Source organism: Cervus elaphus, chromosome 9 (assembly GCF_910594005.1).
Source record: "Cervus elaphus chromosome 9, mCerEla1.1, whole genome shotgun sequence".
Taxonomy (NCBI): Eukaryota; Metazoa; Chordata; class Mammalia; order Artiodactyla; family Cervidae; genus Cervus; species Cervus elaphus.
Genome location: NC_057823.1, coordinates 22,872,346 through 22,890,534, shown reverse-complemented (window position 1 = coordinate 22,890,534; position 18,189 = coordinate 22,872,346). Strand labels below are relative to the sequence as shown.

Here is an 18,189-nt window from a genome sequence, read left to right as displayed (position 1 = left end):
CCGAGCCTGGCAGCGGCGTGGGTTTATCCCGGGCCCCCGAAAACGAGCCGGCGATCCGACCCACCACTCCCAAGCTCGAGCCCCCCATCCGGGAGCCGGCCAGACCTCCGAGCGCCGCTCCCCAAGCCGAGCTAGGCCCGGGTAACCTCAGCATCCCATCTCCCGTCGGAACCCCCATGTCCGAGCCTTCCCCCAGACCAGGCCCTGGGTGACCTCCCCAACCCGAGCCACCTGCAGCCCGCCATCTCCCCGCGAGGTCAGCGTCCCTGTTCCTTCTAATTATGAGGTTGAACTCTGACCACCCTTAAACCGGGGGACCCACCAAAACGGCCGGCCGACGCCCTAATCCGTACTCTGCATCTCTGGCCTGTCAACCTCGGGTCTCCCGAGCTCCGGCCTGGCCCAAATTGAAACTGCCCCCCGCTCGCCCCCGAGCTGTCACGACTCACTCAGGTCTGGACCAACCCCCGTCCCCGCCCGGATAAAACACAATCCAAGCCTTGTGGACCCTGGAACAACCGGGCTGAGGGTGCGGAGACACTGTCCGTCGGCGCTCCCCATTGTACTCACCGCGCCCCTCTCTGCTCCTGGCACACGGAAGCAGTTAGACGACGAGTTTTGAATACATAAGTGCCCCTCTGGCTCCCGGCTCCTCTGGTTTCTGCTCCTGCCTCCCTCCCTTTCAGTTTGTCCCATTCTGACCACGACCCACCCAGAATCCACCTCTCCATTTCGCTGCTGACCCCACCAAAATCTGAGACCGCCTGGCTGTGCCCAACCATTCTCCAACCCGGGATCATTCTGGTCTTCCTCCAAGCACAAGCGCAGCCACTTGGGAAAGGCCACAGTCACCCCATCACAGCCATCTTCCACAACTAAAAACTGACCCCCGCCTCCCATTGGCCTTGCGCTGTTCTGACCTGCCCCCAATTAAAAGCCTGAGTTCCACCGTTGTGTCCATGTCCAGCCTAAACCCGTTTTGTTTCCCCCCATCATATCTTCTCTGGGTTCAAGGGCCTTTAGATTGGGGACTAGATTCCCCCGCCCCCACCCTGGTACACTGAGCAATGACCTCATGCCTCTGGCTGTCGAGGCAACACCCCATCTTCTGTGCCCCTCCACCCCACTTCTCACCATCCCTTGAGTGAGGACAATTTACCTAAAGAAAAACCATCCACTAAGACCTCATGCAGCCAGATCCCTCCCCCAGATGGGGCCATGTGGGAATGTCTGTGTAATAAAGACCTTTGAGGGGTCTCTCCTGATGGTAGTGGCTGGATCTGTCTTCTGGAAACTGATGAGACGTGGGGGTAGGGGGGGTGTCCCCAGAGTGGTGCACCTTGTCGCTTGGAACACCTCCCGGTCCCTATATGGGTAGACTGTCTCTTGCGTCCTCGTGGCCTGTGATGTGGAGGGTTCCTTCTGTTTTGGCCACACCAGGCTCGTGTTTCTTCTGAACACTCCTCTCAGAGTGGAGGCAGGTGTGCTGGCCACTCACTGGTGCTTTGCGTCGTGAGGTTTGATTGCTCCCAGAGGGTTCCATTAATGATGCAGGCCCTGCCTCTCCAAGGCCCGGGGCCCTGGTCATCAGACAATGCTTGGCTCAAGGGACACTTGCTTTGCTGTGGTGAGGGGCAGTGTCTCCCGTGACTGTGCTGGCCAGCTTGCTGCCAGGACTGTTGCCCAGGAAGGTCTCAGAGTCTGTGCCTGGGCTGGTGGCGTCTGTCTGGGGCTGGGCACGGGGGACCTTGAAGCCTCAAGAAGCTTCAGAAGCAGATCTTCATAGATGCTCACACTGGGCCCTCTGTTCCGGCCGGAAGTCACCTGCCATTCATATTTATTGGGGCTGCTGACTGGGGCAGGATTTGTGTACCAGCGACTTCTGCCTTTGGGGAGGCCCACAGTGGCATTGGCTGTGGGGACCTTTCGCTCAGCGTTACTGAGAGGGATGAGGATCAGAAGCCAATCTATCTTCCAATCTATCTGGGACTCCAGGCTGACTTGGAGATTGAGGGACTTGTTCTTAGAGAAAGCAGCCAACTTGGAGCACCCTGTAATCCTTCTCTTCGGGAGATTTTTGTCTGGGACACTGGCAATGTCTGGGGACATCTGTGGTTGTCACCACTGGGGAGGTCCTAACATTGAAGGGGTGGGGGCAGAAATGGGGCTTCACACCCCATGGCGCCCAGGATGGTCCCCCACCAAGAATGATCTGGCCCTGATCCTGAAAGTCCACGGTGCCAAAGTTGGAGGCCTGGGACCAGAGCACCGACCAAAGCCTGTGAGTGCCAAGTCTCCGTGTCAGTGCCCTGAGACGCTGGGGCTGGAGAGCCCTGGCTGGAGCGGATAGAGAGTAGGCAGTCCATCTTGGGGATTGGCACAGGGAGCCAGTGGCCTGCAGAGCTGGGAAAGGGGTATTCAGCCCTCCTCTTCTGCCCCAATAGCTCCCAATGCTGCTGGGAGCAGTGCTGCTGCTTCGTTGTATCAGCCAGCTCGTCAGCTCCTCTGGTCTTGGCCCTGCCTGCCCCTTACTGCCTCCCCGAGCTTTTGGCTGCTGCGGAGCCTGCCCGGTGCAGGCAGGGAGTGTTTTAAGTCGGGACAGGCGCAGGGCCCAAGCTCCCCCTGACAGTCTCCACGGGACTTGGTGGCCTGACTGCTGTGTCCTTGGCAAGCGACTGCCTTCTCCTGCCTCAGTGTCCTCGGGTGTGAAGGGAATGAGAGCACGCACTGTGCCCCCTCTCGGCCCGGCCTCCTTTAGTCATCCCGCCACCACTCACGTGGCAGCCTGCACCTTCCCCTCTGTCCTTCAGTCTCCTTCACTGTTGTTCACACATTAAGTCATGTCCAACTCTTTGCGACCCCATGGACTGCAGCGCACCAGGCCTCCCTGTCCTTCACCATCTCCCAGAGTTTGCTCAAACTCAAGTCCATTGAGTCAGTGATGCCATTCAACCATCTCATCCTCTTTTGCCCCCTTTTCCTCCTGCCCTCAGTCTTTCCCAGCATCAGGGTCTTTTCCAATGAGTCGGCTCTTCGCATCAGGTGGCAAAAGTATTGGAGCTTCAACATCAGTCCTTCCAGTGAATATTCAGGGTTGATTTCCTTTAGGATTAACTGCTCCACGATGTTTCTCTTATTACCTTATTTTTGTGGGTAACAGCTTTACTCAGATAAAATCGTCATGTTCCACAATTCACTCACTTAAATTGTGCAGTTGGGTGGTTTTCAGTATGTTTATGTGGTGTGTGCATCTGTCACCACTAGTTCCAGAGCATTTCCCTCAGCACTCACTCCCAGCCCCTTCTCACCCCTGGTGACCACTAACCCACTCTTAGTCTCTGGATCCGCATCTTCCTGGCATTTCATATAAATGGCATCACACAACATGTGGCCTTCCGTGTTTGGCTTTTCTCACTGAGCATCACATCTTTGGGGTTTGTTCATGGTGTAGCATGTCCTCTTTTTTGTGACTGAGTAATTCTGTCGTGTGGATGGGCTCTGTCATGTCTCTGCACCAGTTGGCAGGCCCCTGGACTGTTTGCACTTTCTGTCTGTTGTGAAGAGAGCTGCTGAGGACAGCTGGGGCACCCTCCTGTTCCATCTCGGCTAGGACCCCTCTGCTCACTCTTTGTGGCCTCCCCGCACCCTCAGTTTCCTGTCCTCGGTTGCTGCTGGTGCCCAGACCTGGCTCCTGACTGCAGGCCCACGTGGCCAGCGGCCCGTCATCCTCCCCTAGGTGTCATGTGGTGTGTTCAGAAAAGGCGGCCCTTTCCTCAGACCTGCCCAGCCCCCTCTCTTGTGTCCCCCAGCCTCACCTGGGACGACTCCTCTCCACCCCCCCATCTTGTTAGGACCACCTGCTTTCTCACCTGAGCAGGCAGATCCCAGCTCCCCACCAGCCCACTAAAGCACCTCTCATGAAGCCTCTCCCCCATCCTTCCCCACCCCTGCCACCAGCCTCCCCAAGGCACAGCCCAGGAGATTGTTTCAGCCTTCTCACCTTCCCTCTTCCTGCCCCCAGTGTGCTCCCCCCAGACCATGCCTTCCAACCCCCCAACTCTTCCCCAGATCAGAACTAGTCTGGGAGTCATAGGGTTGTGACCCTCAGTGAGAGTGTCATCTCTGCCAGGCCTGAAGCCGCTGCAGGAGGCAGGGTCAGGCTGCCATGGTGACAGGGAGGCTGCTTGAGGAGGTGGGGGGGACAGATGCGGGGTAGGCGTGAGTGTCTGTCTGTCTGCACTCATAGAAGGGCTGAGCATTGAGAGGTCAGTGCTAGTCTTCAGAACTGGAGGAGGCAACTTTCCCCCCTAAAGAGTCCCCTAAACCAGAGAGTCTCCATCAAAACTGGGGGTGCAACATCAGTGGGTGGGGCCAGGGATGCTGCTCAACCCCACAGTGCCCAGAAGGGTCCCCACAGGGAACGACCTGGCTGCGTATCAGTGTGTGTGTGTGGGGGGGGGGGCTGCCCTCAACATGCTAGGCTTTTGCTTCTGCCACTCCCACCCTGGACCCATGGGTGGGAGCCACAGTGAGGAGATGGAGGAAGTACCTGTGACACTCACTGCTGCCTGTGAGGGGTGAGGTCCCTGTGCCCGGGTGTGCAGGCGGACGCAGAGATCTGTGAAGGCTCTGGGGTCCTGGTGGGACACGATCAGGAGTTGTGATCACATAGATGGTCATGAGTCACTGCTGTGGCGCTCGAGTCCTTCCTTTCCGTAGGCTTGCATTCTTTGAGCTGCTGCAGACCCAGATGCCCTTAAGGCCTGAAAGCCTCACCCAGTCTGACGGGAGGGTGTGCCCTTTGAGCCGAGAGGTGAGGGTGAGGGTTAGAGTGGCAGTTTCACCTGGAAGTGAGACTCTCTTGGGGATGTGGTCACGGACAGGAGCGCTGTGTTGACAAGGCTCTCCACGCCTCCAGTCTGTGAGTCCTGGGGCACCACGACTCCCAGGAGACTCCCTGCTTGGCAGCTGCTACACCTGCCTGCAGACGGGGCTGTAAGCCTCTGCTAAATGAGTGAGTGAATGAATGAATGAACGACGACAAGAGGCTCAGGTGCGCCGCCAGGCCTCCCCCCCAAGGGATTCTCCTCAGTCGCTTGGAAGGCACTCTGTCCCCTCCTGGGCACAGCCTTGTCCTTTCTTGTCTTTAGACGTGAGGGGCTGCTAGCTGGTTGGGCCCCCTCTGCAGGTGCAGCCACTCCCTTCTCAGGTCCCTGTCTGTGCCTTCGCGGTGGCAAGGCCCAGAGCTCAGGTCCTAGTCGGGAGTCAATGCCTGTACAGCCGCCGCCAGCCCTCTTGCTGGTGGGAATCCCACTCCTCTCCTCTTCTCAGGATGATGCTCCCTTGTCCAAGGGGAGACCAGTCCTTGTCACCTCTGGGGACAGTAGAGGAGAAGATGGGGCCCTGCCCTGTCCTCCCCACGTGCCGCACAGCCTACGTCACTGGGCAGTGGAGGGGTGGGAAGCAGGTGCAGCTGGGACCTGTCGTGCGCCCCTCACTGAGCCCCTCACTGAGCCCAGGAGACCAGCTTCACTCCCTAGCGCCCGCTTTGGGTCAGATTCTCTACCATCTGCTCCGTGGAAGTTGTACCCGGTTTCACCCCTGCACTTGTGGTGTTACTCCATTATCCCCACTTTTGAGATGAGACAGGTTCAGAGAGGAGAAGTTGCTTGCTCGAGCCAGTTAGCCAGTAAGGGTCGAAGCCCAGACAGAGCCAGCTCTGTCCCCCTCCACAGCCCGCCCTGGGACTGGTGATGATCGCAAGGGGATCCGCCAGGGCCGGCCAGCCTGCGCCCACGTGGAAGAGGCAAAAGCAGAGACTCTGCTGGGAGCAGAAAATTGGAAGACCCCCCCATTTCTGGTTGGGTCTCTCTCTGTGGAACTTCTCCCCTCAGAGTCTGGCTGGAATAAGACAACCAGTTACCCTGCCTTCTCAGGGGCTGATGGTCAGGAAGCCATGGCCTGGCACCAGGGCGCCACAGTCTTCACGATCTTCACCTGCACGCCTCGTGGGCCGGGAGGGGGCCTCCTGGAGGGTCAGGGACCCCTTCAGAGGCTGCGCCCCGAGACGATGGTTCTCAAGGAGCCCCAGGAGTAGGTCGCTATGACCCCTGATTGGATAGCTGCCACTTGAGCCGGCTGGTGCTGCTGCACCCTGGCTGTGATGACCAGTTCCGAGGGGGCCTGGGAGCTTTAGATGGCTGACCTGCTGGTGCCAGGGTGCCCACCAGCCTCCCGAGCCCCAGGGTCCCTCCTTTGTGGAACAGGGGTAGAGTTGAGCCTGGGGACTGCATTGAGTCATGCACCTGGACTGTCTGGCGCTTCGCTGGCTGCTGGAGCAGCACAGGTGTGCTTCGTGTCCCTGCCCTCAGCTGTGTCCTGACGGCCTCCCCACAGGGCTGGGAGCAGAGTCCGTGCCCCGGGATGCAGTGCCCACGGGCTCTGCCGGCTTGTGTCCTCCCCTCCCTACCCCGTGCTCCACTTGGGGAGCCTGTGTGACCTCCCTCCCGGAGGCCAGAGTCACCCTCTCTAGGCTGATGCTGCCTCCCCCCCCACCTCAGGGGACACTGGACTGTGTCTGGAGACATCAGTGGTCCACATAACTGGGGGCATCCTGCTAGCATCAGACAGGTGGGGACCTGGGGGGCTGCTCGCACCCACAGTGCCCTGGATGGCTGGGATGTCAGCAGTGCCTTGGGGACAGGGGAGGCCGGCAGCTGCCTGGAGCCCTGAGTCATGAGCCACATCACGGGGTGTCTCCTTGGCCTCAGAGCCCCACAGCAGGAAAACAGCAGGAGCGGTTCTCAAGATAAGCAAGGCCCCAAAGGACCTGCAGTTGGTCTGAGCACTGCTGGAAGCAGGGCTGGCACGACCTCACCAGAGGTATGCCCAGGATGCTGCCCTCCCCTGAGGAGGCCTCGCAGCGACAGTGGGAGGGGCTCACTATCCTGGTCCTGCCCCGCAGGCCACCGTCTGACCTCATTTCCTCTGTGGGCTCAGGGAGGGGTGGTTCCTGCCCGCCCTCGGGGCTGCGGTGACTGGAAGCCAGCGTCTGCCCTTGTGTTCCTCCTCTGGTGGGACCCCAGCTGTCAGGAGGGCTCTTGGGGCTTGGACACTGGGTTATCTTCTGGCCCCTGGGTCCCTGCCAGCCCATGCTGTCATTTCACTGGCCTGGCCCTGTAGGGCCTTTCCCCAGCACTGCGTCGGGTCATCCTCTCCGGGGGGCCGTGACAGGCACTGGGGTGTGGAGTGGCATATCCAGCACCCACAGTCATGACAAGCACAGGTGTCCCCAGGCTTGGCCCGGTGTCCCCAGGGCAGGACCACCCTGGTGAGGACCTCTAGGTTGTACTGAGTGCCTGGTAACTGGAAATCCTGCGGGCTAGAGGGCTGGGTGAGGTCGGGGGTTAGTGAGAAACTGCAGGGGAAGCCTCCTCCAGTAGGGCAGCGGCTGGAAAGCCAGGAGTTGTTAGGAGACAGGCAACGGGGGCAGAGTGTTCCTGTGCACAGCTGGCCATGCCCCTACCATGGAGAGTCTTCCGGTCTCACGCCCGGCGTGCGTGACCCCCACTGTGTCTGGCTGCTTATTTCTGTGAATGGCTGGCGAGTTCCCGAGACAGAGTCCAAGAAGCACAATGTGACCAGGCAGGAGACCAGGGCTTCCTTCCTCACTAGACCCTGTTCTCTAGTTCCTCTTCCCAGAGCCGACCGTCTAAGCCTTCTGAAAATAGCTTGTTCTGCACAGTGTGTTGTGCGTGCAGTGGGTCCCCAAGACCCCCACCCCTTTACCGCAATGCCTCTGGCAGCAGGGGGAAAAGGCCAGGCCCCCCAGGTAGAGATCTGAGCTCTGTCCCCTGTTTTCCTGAGCAGCCTGCATACAGCAGCTTCCCTGTACACACGGGTTTGCACACGTGTGCCAGAGTTTCTAAGCGGAAATTCTTAGAAGTCAAAAAGGATGTGCGTTTTTAGCTTTTGGAAGCTGTTGCCAGATTTCGGCTCCTGCCAACAGCGGGTGGGAGTGTCTCCTCTTGGGCGAGGGTGTGTCCTCTAATCCTGGAGCTCTTCAGTGTGAGGTGGGAGTCAGCATCTCCCGCTTCTGCTTCTGATCCTCCCCCTCCCTCTTATAAGGACCCTGTGATGACACTGGGCCTCCCAGGGAATCCTGGGTCATCCCCATCTCAGGGGCCTAAACCCCGTCTGCAGAGCCCGTTTTGCCATATAAAGAACACAGCCACGATCAGGGACTAGGGACTTCTCTGATCCTCAGCAACCACACCTGTCAGCAGTAAGTCGCCTGCCCGCTGCACGGCCTTCTGCAGACTGTCCTGTCGGGATGTAGCCCACAGATGGCGAGGGGCGCTTCACACGGGCGTGCTGACTGGATTCAGATTCAGTGCACACCCGGTGCCTGGACACTCAACGTCCTAGCAGCAGCTCCTTTGTGCATCCCAGAAAACCGGTCTCCACGTACTCTGCAGTGACCTCAGTGCTTTGGGCTCTTAACTTCTGGTGTGTGGGCTGCATCTGCGCTGCTCTCGGCCCTGCCATCTGCCCACACAAGGAGCCGCTGGGGCACTGACATGGTGGCTTTGGTCTGAATGGAGAGGCCGTGGTTTCCATCAGCCCTGTGGGCAACCCCCTCGCCATCCCTGAGCTGAGGCCCCAGAGGGGCTGCCCCTGAGCACATGGGCTCCAGGGAGCTTCCTGCCCGCCATGCAGCAGCAGAGGCCCTGTTGAGGTCTGTGGAGTACATTCAGTATGTCGGGCTGGGAAGTTAGCCCTCTGAGCCTGGTTTCCGTGTCTGCCAAGCAGGGACAGCCACTGACCTAACTTGGGCGCTGGACCAGCTTTGTGGCTCCTCTCAGCGTCCATAGCCTGCTCACAGGCCCCTTGGGGGAGGAGGAGTAGAAGGCCAGAGAGGGAGATGACTGGCAGTCATTTCAGAGGCTTTGTCTTGTGGCCACAGTGGACAAAACGCGTCCAGGGACCTCTGCCAGACAGGACGCCAGTGGCCACGAAGGGGTGGCTTCTTTCACAGATTCACTGGAAATGGGAGTGGGGGTTGGCGGTGTTGCAACCCCGTTTCTCTCAGCGGGAAGCTCGCTATCTGTCCATGACAGGGATATGGGCCAGCATGGGCTCGGAAGAGCCCCAGGCCAAGTGACGGGGTGCCATGGGCCCGGAGTGGGGGAGGGAGGGCAGGTGGACCTCCAGGCAGGAACCCTGTTTGCCCCACCGGCTCCTGACCCCTTGCCCAGCCTCACCGTCCTCATCTTTGCAAGCGGGTGCAGGCAGCCAATTCACAGGTGACTGGTGGCTGTGTTACAGTCCCTCAGGGTCGAACCCCACGGGCTCTGCTTTGGCCAAGTGTCTGGTTTTGGGCCAAAGCCACACTGAGGACGCCCTGTGCGATAGTGCGTGGCACAATCCCAGTGAGGGACAAGGACCTGACAGGCTTGTGCCAGTGCCCGCGTCTCAGCCCAGGGTTAGGCCCAGGAACTCGGGGAGCCTGTGTCTGAGGTTGTGGAGGTAGGACGTAGGCAGATCCGCCTGAGCGTCTTGTAGTCTTGTGGTCACGTGTAAGAGCAAATGTTCTTTGATTTCCTTTCTGTCTGCATGAATTTGACAACTCTGGGACCTCCTAAGAGTGGAATGACACAGTATGTGGCCTTTTCTGTCTGGCTTCTCTCACTGGGCATCATGTCCTCAAGGCCCACCCGTGGTGCGGCAGGTGTCAGAACCTCCTTCCTTTTTTAAGGCTGAGTGATACTCCACTGTATGGATGGACCACATTTGTTTATCCATTCACTTTTGACGACTCTTGGGTTTCTCTTCTTGGTTTTTGTTTATAGTGTATGTAAAGGCACTTGAATACTGGCTTCTTTGTGGGTCTCTTTCCTTTCTCCTGGGTGTCTATCTGTGTCTTATCTTGAAGTGCACTTGCTGGGTTGCGTGACTGTGTGTATTTGATTTCTTGAAGAGTTGACAGGGGCAAGGGGCTGGGGAGTCAAGTGTTTAACGGACAGAGTGAGGCATGAGTGTTTCGTGGGCCCAGAGCTTCAGCTTGGGAAGACGGGGCAGTTCCGGAGATGGTGGGAGGATGGTTGCAGGCAGTGCGAGTGAGCCAGCACGTTAAGCTGTGCACTCAGCCGTGGTGACGATGGCGAATTTCATGTTGTGTGTGCTTTGCCATGTATGTGTTTTAAGGCAGGAGTGGACTTCGCCAGGCACCACATCTAGGAATGTGTATTAGTAGACTTAATTCCTGATTCATATTTGGTCTGTCACCAGCTGTGTGCTGGCCTGGAGGCTCGGGGGCTGGAGCTAGCCTGGCCCCACCTGCACGTGGCCCTCCAGTTGAAGTAGAGTGACAGTGGTGGGGAGAGGCAGCGGGGTCTGGGGATGCCGTGCTCCCTCCAAGCCTCATGCTGCCCTCCATCGGGAGGCGAGAGGCTAGTGTGTGGTCATGGGCACCCCGGACCCAGGTCTGCTGTCCCCCTGGAAAGGGATTGCTGCTCTCTGCTGCATCCTGTCCTGGAAGGTGCCAGCCCTCCTGCCTCAGGCCTCTCTCTCCAGCCTCCCCTCATGCCGCACTCTGACTCCTGTCCTCAGAGTGGCCTCCCGACTAGGGGACCTGGCGGGGGACCTGTCTGTCCACTGGCGGCAACGTCCCTCCACCAGGCAGGCCTCGTGCTCAGTCAGCTCCGTGGGGAGGGCCAGGCAGCTGATGGAGCCCCTCCCCACTCCTGCACCCTCTTCTGTGCTTTGGGACCAAAGCTGCTCTGCTTAGAGGAAGAGGCATTAGCACTACCACTCCTCTCTCTAGGGGCCCCAGGAGCGAGGATGTGGTCCAGAGGTGGCGAGACTGTGGGCTTCTTGTTGTGGTGGCTTCTCTTGTTGCGGAGCATGGGTTCTAGGTGCCGGGCCCTGTGCGGGAAGAGGAGGGGGCCTGGGGGCAGGTTCCTCACAGGACAACCAGAGAGGAACCTGTCTGCCCCATCACGGCCCTCTGGGCTCCTAGGGGGAAGGCCCCACATGGCCGGGGGACTTGGCTGTTGCCCAGGGTACCCCGTGGTCACCAGCGACCAGGGGGCCGCTGTCTGCCGGTGCTGACCTCTCCCCCTCTCCCCACCAGGCCGTCCAGGGCCGCTGAGCACGGCTGGCAGGCTGTGCCTGCCCGCCTCACTATGGACCAGGACTATGAGCGGCGCCTCCTGCGGCAGATCGTCATCCAGAACGAGAACACGATGCCGTGCGTGAGTGCTGGGGCCGGCGTGCCAGCGCCATCCTGCCCGGTGGAGCCTGTGGGGTGGGGATGGTGGGGGCCCAGGTGTGCTCAGCTGCTGGGCTTTGTCTATTGAGAACAGAGGTGCCCAACAGGTGACGCACACGTTCTCCCCCACGGTGGCAGCATGGTCACACCCAGGTGTGAACCCCCCCAGCACCTCCCCACACTTCCTCTGCTGCTGGGGCCACAGACCCCTCATTCTCTGGGGGACTGGGACAGAGGAATGGGGGGAGCTGTTTTGCTCTTTCCCAAGCTCCCACCCCCTCCGCTATTTGTAGGCTCCCAAATGTGGCAGGCTGTGCCCACCGCTTCTCAGCACTCTTGGCTCTGCGCAGGCTGTCCAGAGTGGGCTCCTTCCCGCCTCTTCCAGTGTCTGGGGCTGTTGGCACTCCTTGGCGCACAGACCTGTCCGCCCCACCTCTGCCTTGTCTCTGCGTCCCCTTTCTCTGTGAGCTGATGTCTCTTGTCTCCTCTGAGGACACAGGCCTTAGGTTTGGGGCCACACTGCTCCAGTGTGAGCTCATCTTAACTTGAGAACACCTGCAGGGACCCTATTTCCAGTTAAGGTTGCACCCCAGGTCCCAGGGGCGGGACCTCAGCATATCTCTCTAGGGAGCACAGTTGAACCTCCCTTATAGGAGAAAGGATGTTCCTGGGACATTCCCACTGCCTGATGCCGGGGCCGGGGAAGAGACTGTGTGGGGATGTGGGTGGCGGGACCACAGGCTGGACGCTCTGTGTTCTGTGCCGTCAACTCTTCTGTCCGTGTGTGACCCTCGGAAATGGATTGCAGTTCGTGGCGATGCCCACACTTGGACTCTCGCTCTCTGGCCTCTTCCTGCCAGGGAGTGGGACACACTAACTGAGCCTCAGACATGGTGCCACTCACAGGTGCCAGCACATGGGTTACTCCCAAGATCAAATCCTCAGCCAGAGGCCACGGACAAGGAGACATAGTGGGCGGGGCCTCAGTCAGGAAGGAGACAGTGGCCTTGGGGGCTCTGAGGCACCCAGCCCACCCTGCCGTCCTTCCAGGTGGCGGAGATGCGGCGAACTCTGACCCCTGCCAACTCCCCTGTGTCCTCCCCCAGCAAGCACGGAGACCGCTTCATCCCCTCGCGAGCCGGTGCCAACTGGAGCGTGAATTTCCACAGGATCAATGTGAGGGGCTGCCGGAGGGCGGAGGGTGAGACCCTGTCTGTGCAGCCTGGGGGTAGGGGCCCATCCTTCCCACTCACTCTTCCTTCCCCTCTCCATCCACAGGAAAATGAAAAATCCCCCAGCCAGAACCGGAAAGCCAAGGACGCCACCTCAGACAATGGCAAAGGTCAGCACTCAGGTTCCCCTGGCCCCAGCCCCTCACCCCAGCCTGGCCTCACGGAGCTTGGTGCCCACAGATGGCCTGGCCTACTCGGCGCTGCTCAAGAACGAGCTGCTGGGCGCTGGCATTGAGAAGGTTCAGGACCCACAGACAGAGGACCGCCGGCTGCAGCCCTCCACGCCTGAGAGGAAGGGCCTCTTCACGGTGAGCCCGCTGGCCGCCGCCGCCTCCTACACAGCCCTGCCCGGGGCTGGAGTCCCAGAGGGTGGGGACCCCTTTAACCCCTGCCTCACGCCAGGCTCACCGCAAGCCACCCACCACCCCTTTCACGTGCGAGCCCCAGGGCAGCGTCAGAGGCCTGGCTTGGGTCTCCCCTGACCCAGAGTTGAGGGGCTAGTGGCTGTGGGGCAGGAGAGATGGGCGGACACCAGCAAGTCTGTGGGAGGACACCTCGGGGGCCAGGCCTGGTTTGCTGGGAACACGCATCTCCAGTCAGAGCACTTCTGGTTTGGCGCCCTGTGTGCTCCCCTCCCAGGGGCTCAGGGCGCCGGGGCTTTGGGGCACAGCATCCGCTCAGAGGTGTCCCCCACCTGCAGTACTCCCTCAGCACCAAGCGCTCTAGCCCCGATGATGGCAATGACGTGTCCCCGTACTCCCTGTCCCCCGTCAGCAATAAGAGGTGAGTCCAGACCCGCACCGGCTGGGGAGGGGGCAATGCTGGGGGCTGTGCAGAGGTCAGGGAGGCTCCTGGAGGAGGCGCCAGGCAGAGGGGAAGTGGGTTGTCGGAGCTCAGGGTGGCTGAGCACCCATGCCGGAGGGTTGGTGGCCATGGGGTCACCCACAGTTCTGGAGTCACAGAGTGTCAGTCAGGATGAGCAGGAAACACCGGGGGCTGCTGGAAAGGGAGACTGTGAAGTCTGTGCAGTCACTGCAAAGCCACTGCCCCATCCCCACCCTGCAGTCAGAAGTTATTGCGGTCTCCACGGAAACCCACACGCAAGATCTCCAAGATCCCCTTCAAGGTCCTGGACGCTCCTGAGCTGCAGGACGACTTCTACCTGAACCTGGTGGACTGGTCCTCCCTCAACGTGCTCAGCGTGGGGCTGGGGACCTGCGTGTACCTGTGGAGTGCCTGCACCAGCCAGGTGGGTGCTGCTGAGTGCGTGCACATGTATGTGTATTGCGGGGAGTGGTGCTAGGGAGCGACCAAGCCAGGCCAGGCCCTGTGTGAGCGATGGGGGAGCTGCTGGGGCCTGGATACTTCCCAGCCACCCCCTCCTCCTACCCCATCTCCTCAGGGTGCAGACCATCCCTGCCCCGGGCTGGCTTCTGGGAATTAGAGTCTTTGCTCCCGGCTTGAGCACAGGGCCCCCCACCCAGCAGTAACTCCCCCTCCTCTGAGTGGCTGCTGGCCCCCAGGGTGGCATGTTTGAGGGACAGAAATACATGCTGGTGGGTTCAGAGAAAGCGAGTGGAGCCCCCCACAGAGACACCGGCACACCACATACACATCCCGTACAGCCCGTGGCCAACACCTGCTGCAGGGCCCCCCAGCTGTGATGCCCATGCCCCTCGTCTGTGTAGTCAGCATCACTGTGCTTGTGTGTGTCCCCCAGCTCCCAGCTACCTCCTGGGGCCCACAGTGAGGCTGTTGCTCACAGGCCTGAGGTGTGAGGGAATGAGAGAGTGAAGGGGTGGGTGGATGGATGGATAGACAATCTGGGCCTTAAAGGAGGAATGGGCCCCACGTCTGTCGCACCAACATTACGCCTTCCACCAGGTGACCCGGCTCTGTGACCTCTCCGTGGAAGGGGACTCAGTGACCTCCGTGGGCTGGTCTGAGAGGGTCAGTACACCAGCTCCATCCCCTTGCTGGGCAGGGTTGGCACAGGGGAGGTCTGACTGGACTTCACTGGAGGGGCTTCCACAGTGGTGGGGGCCTTGCACACCCAGAAGGAGCCTTATGGTCATTTGTCCAGCCCTAGTGACGTCTGCACCCTGGCTGTCCCCAGCCTGGTGCAGGTGGTTAGATGACAGACACAGGGGCAGGCAAGTTCACTCCACACGTTGATGCGTGTGGATCTCTGTGCATGTCATGTGGGTTTTAACAAACCTAAGCTCCACATGACTATCTGCCTGGGTTCCTAGGAGAGGGATCCGATGGCCCATGCGTTAAGAGACTTTGGAGGGAGGGGGAGGGGAGGGCCCCATTCTGGACCTGACACCTGCCCACGTTGCCATCCTAGGGGAACCTGGTGGCTGTCGGCACACACAAGGGCTTCGTGCAGATCTGGGACGCTGCTGCGGGGAAGAAGCTGTCCATGCTGGAAGGCCACACCGCGCGTGTCGGTGAGGAGCCGCCTGGGGGCAAGGGTGGGGGTGTGCTGCAGGGCCAGGCTGCATCCTCAGCCTGCCCTCCACCTGGCCGCAGGGGCACTGGCCTGGAACGCTGACCAGCTCTCGTCCGGGAGCCGGGACCGCATGATCTTGCAGAGGGACATTCGCACGCCCCCCCTGCAGTCAGAGCGGCGGCTGCAGGGCCACCGGCAAGAGGTGTGCGGGCTCAAGTGGTCCACCGACCACCAGCTCCTCGCCTCGGGAGGCAACGACAACAAGGTAGGCCAGCTCACTCCTGCAGCCCCCTCTGTGGAGCAGGGTGACGGGGTGTGCCCCGAGGGACGCCAGCCTCACGGCCCCGTCCCCGCAGCTGCTGGTGTGGAACCACTCGAGCCTGAGCCCCGTGCAGCAGTACACGGAGCACCTGGCTGCCGTCAAGGCCATCGCCTGGTCCCCCCACCAGCACGGGCTGCTGGCGTCCGGGGGCGGCACGGCTGACCGCTGCATCCGCTTCTGGAACACACTCACGGGGCAGCCGCTGCAGTGCATTGACACCGGCTCCCAGGTGTGCAACCTGGCCTGGTCCAAGCACGCTAACGAGCTGGTGAGTGGTGGGGTACAGGACGGGTGGGCAGCAGGCGGGCAGGGCCCGGCCAGCCGGGTCTGGCAGAACCTCACCCAGGTGCCCATACCCAGTGACCCCCAGAGAGGCCCAAGGGCTCTCATGGGCAATTGGTCCCTGTGTCGGTCCAATCGTGGACCAGGGAGCCAGGCAGGTGGATGTCACCTGCTGGTCTCTGCACCCTTCAGGCAGGCCCTAGTGCTCTTGCGCCTTGTGGATGCATCTAGGGGCCTGGGACGCTGGCATAGTGCCCTTTCTGTCCCCTAGGTGAGCACGCATGGCTACTCACAGAACCAGATCCTGGTCTGGAAGTATCCCTCTCTGACCCAGGTGGCCAAGCTGACCGGGCACTCCTATCGGGTCCTGTATCTGGTGAGTCTGCCTGCCAGGCCCAAGAGGCAGTACACCCAGCTGCCCAGGTCTGTCCTCCACTCTGGGCCAGCTCCGGGCCCCGGGACCAAGTGATAGGTAGAGGCATTGTCACTCTGAGTCTGTTTCACCAGCTCCCTGCCCTGTGAGCAAGGGTGGCTCTGTCCACTGTGTGATCTCCAGGTGTCTGCTTCCACATGGAAGTGGAAGCTGCTGCAGATAACCCCGTGTGCTTGCTCAGGTCATCTCTAGACGGTTCACTAAGCAACCGTTCTCATGTGTCTGGAGATAGGAGCCCCTCTTCTCACACACATGCCCTCATCAACATTTTGGTGTTTTCCAAAAAACACTTTTGTCCTTAAGCCAGCGAGTCCTTTGCCGAATCGCACAGAGAGATCGTCCCTTGTTACGGCAGGCAGGATGTCCTTTGTGTTTTCCCCGGGTGCCTGCAGCTGCGGGGACAGTGGCTTCTCTCTCCTCCCGTAGGCCATGTCCCCTGATGGAGAGGCCATAGTCACCGGTGCTGGAGACGAGACACTGAGGTTCTGGAATGTCTTTAGCAAAACCCGTTCAACAAAGGTAAAGTGGGTCGGTATCAGCACCAGATGTTCCCACTTGTGTGCCCCCAGCATGTCCTGCCCGCCCCCCCCCCACCCTGCCAGCCGGGATCTCTCCAGAACCCCCACCCCTCTCTGCTTCTGCATCGCCTGGCCCCCTTGCACATCCTGGGGCGCTCACCATGCCAGGTGCCCGCACAGGCCCCTCCTCTGGCCTAGAGCCTCGGGGTCCCTCTGGGCAGAGCTTCCCTCCCACACTTGAGCGGCGGGGCTGGGCTGAGGGCTCAGCATCACCCCTGTGTATCCTGCAGGAGTCCGTGTCCGTCCTCAACCTCTTCACTAGGATCCGGTAAACCCACAGCTACCGGCCGTCTTGGTCGCAGAGCAACACCTTGTCAGCGTGCATGGACCCTCTGCTCCCCCCCACACGGGCCCAAGATCGGCAGCAGGGTGGGGCGGGAGCCGGGCCTGGAGAGACCCTGAAGATTCCATTAAAGCCTGATTGTGAACCCTGTTGGCCGGTGTTTGGGGCAGGGCCGGGGCGGGCAGCAGCAGGAGTGGGGCTCTGGCTCCCCACCCTGGGCGGCCCCGGCTCGGACAGTGTGCCCAGCGCAGGACGACTGCTGGACTGGCCGTTTCCATCATCCGTCACCACCACTGCCTCATCAGGGCTGCATGCTATGCCCGGAAGCATGTGCCCGCCGCTGCCCACGCCTGCTGCAGGACAGGACAGCTGGACACCACGCCGGTCGGCCGGGAGGGCTCACAGGGACTTGCCCTCTTGAGGGGTCTCTCTGCAGCCGCCTCTGCTCTCCCTGACCCGACCGCCCCCCGCTGACTCTGAGTGCACGACATTGGGAGCAGGCCCCAGGCAGGCTACATGCCAGAGGTCATCTCAAGGTGGACTTGTTATCTGAGGAGAACTCTAGGGGGAGTCTGTCTGCTGTCACGTGTTCACCCCAGCTGAGCCCTCGTTGCTCACGGGGTCACAGGCAACTGTGATTCTTGGCATTTGCAGGGTAACAGTCAGGGTAGCCTGAGGGCAGACTCAACCCCAAGGGTCAGGTCTTGTGGGTGCCTGGCCCTCCCCAGCCCTTCCAGCTAGGGCAGGGGGCACCCCAGGGTCCCCCAGAAGTTTCCTGAGCTTCCCCTGGCTCTGGGCCCACCTCCCTGTCATCTTCCACCCTGTTTCTGCTGCACCTGGAGGAGACGGAGGAGGGAGGCGAGGCAGGTGTGGCCAAGGGCCCAAGCAGCTGCCTCCCCCTCCCCTTCTGAGGTGGGAGGACATGGATGGATGTGGACAGGGTGGGGCAGGCCCTGCAGGAGCCCTGCTCTTGGTTCTGAGTACCTTTGCCCCTCGGCAGCCAGTGTGTGCATGTGTACATACATATTTGTGACTTTCCTTTGGATTTGTTTTTGTGTTTGTGTAAATCAGTCCCCAAATGTTAAGGCTCGCTGGCAGGGAGCACTGACCCGCCCCCACCCCTGGGGAAGACAGGGGTCACAGCTCTTAAAGCCCTAGCATTCAGAGGGTGCGCGGGTGGCTGAACTTGGGGAAGGGTGGGCCTGCCCCCAGCTGCTTGCAGGGGGCAGAGGGACAGTGTATATAGACATGTGTATGCCCATTGGTCCAGGTCTTATTTTTGTTTGAGTCTTTTTTTTTTTTTAATAAGAAAACAGTCCTGTGTCTACCGCA

At 60.5% G+C, this 18,189-nt stretch overlaps 2 protein-coding genes across 4 annotated transcripts in view; one reads left to right on the top strand and one right to left on the bottom strand.

Annotated features, from left to right (window-relative positions):
• DOHH (deoxyhypusine hydroxylase) overlaps nucleotides 1-672 on the bottom strand; it is a 23,012-nt gene extending 22,340 nt beyond the window's left edge. The window contains exon 1 of the mRNA XM_043912008.1: nucleotides 571-672. The gene's annotated coding sequence lies outside the window, so the exon portion shown is untranslated. The remainder of the gene's footprint in view (nucleotides 1-570) is intronic.
• FZR1 (fizzy and cell division cycle 20 related 1) overlaps nucleotides 1-18,189 on the top strand; it is an 18,463-nt gene extending 274 nt beyond the window's left edge. The window contains exons 2-14 of one of the 3 annotated variants that reach the window (XM_043912004.1): nucleotides 11,135-11,255; nucleotides 12,379-12,448; nucleotides 12,551-12,614; nucleotides 12,685-12,812; nucleotides 13,205-13,287; nucleotides 13,570-13,753; nucleotides 14,389-14,454; nucleotides 14,855-14,957; nucleotides 15,040-15,224; nucleotides 15,316-15,549; nucleotides 15,835-15,939; nucleotides 16,423-16,524; nucleotides 16,805-18,189. In XM_043912004.1, coding sequence (XP_043767939.1) covers nucleotides 11,200-11,255; nucleotides 12,379-12,448; nucleotides 12,551-12,614; nucleotides 12,685-12,812; nucleotides 13,205-13,287; nucleotides 13,570-13,753; nucleotides 14,389-14,454; nucleotides 14,855-14,957; nucleotides 15,040-15,224; nucleotides 15,316-15,549; nucleotides 15,835-15,939; nucleotides 16,423-16,524; nucleotides 16,805-16,846 — 1,422 coding nt within the window. In that variant the 5' untranslated portion in view covers nucleotides 11,135-11,199 and the 3' untranslated portion in view covers nucleotides 16,847-18,189. Of the gene's footprint in view, nucleotides 1-11,134; nucleotides 11,256-12,322; nucleotides 12,449-12,550; nucleotides 12,615-12,684; nucleotides 12,813-13,204; nucleotides 13,288-13,569; nucleotides 13,754-14,388; nucleotides 14,455-14,854; nucleotides 14,958-15,039; nucleotides 15,225-15,315; nucleotides 15,550-15,834; nucleotides 15,940-16,422; nucleotides 16,525-16,804 lie in introns of all 3 variants that reach the window. The other 2 variants (XM_043912002.1, XM_043912003.1) reach the window with 2 other exon arrangements.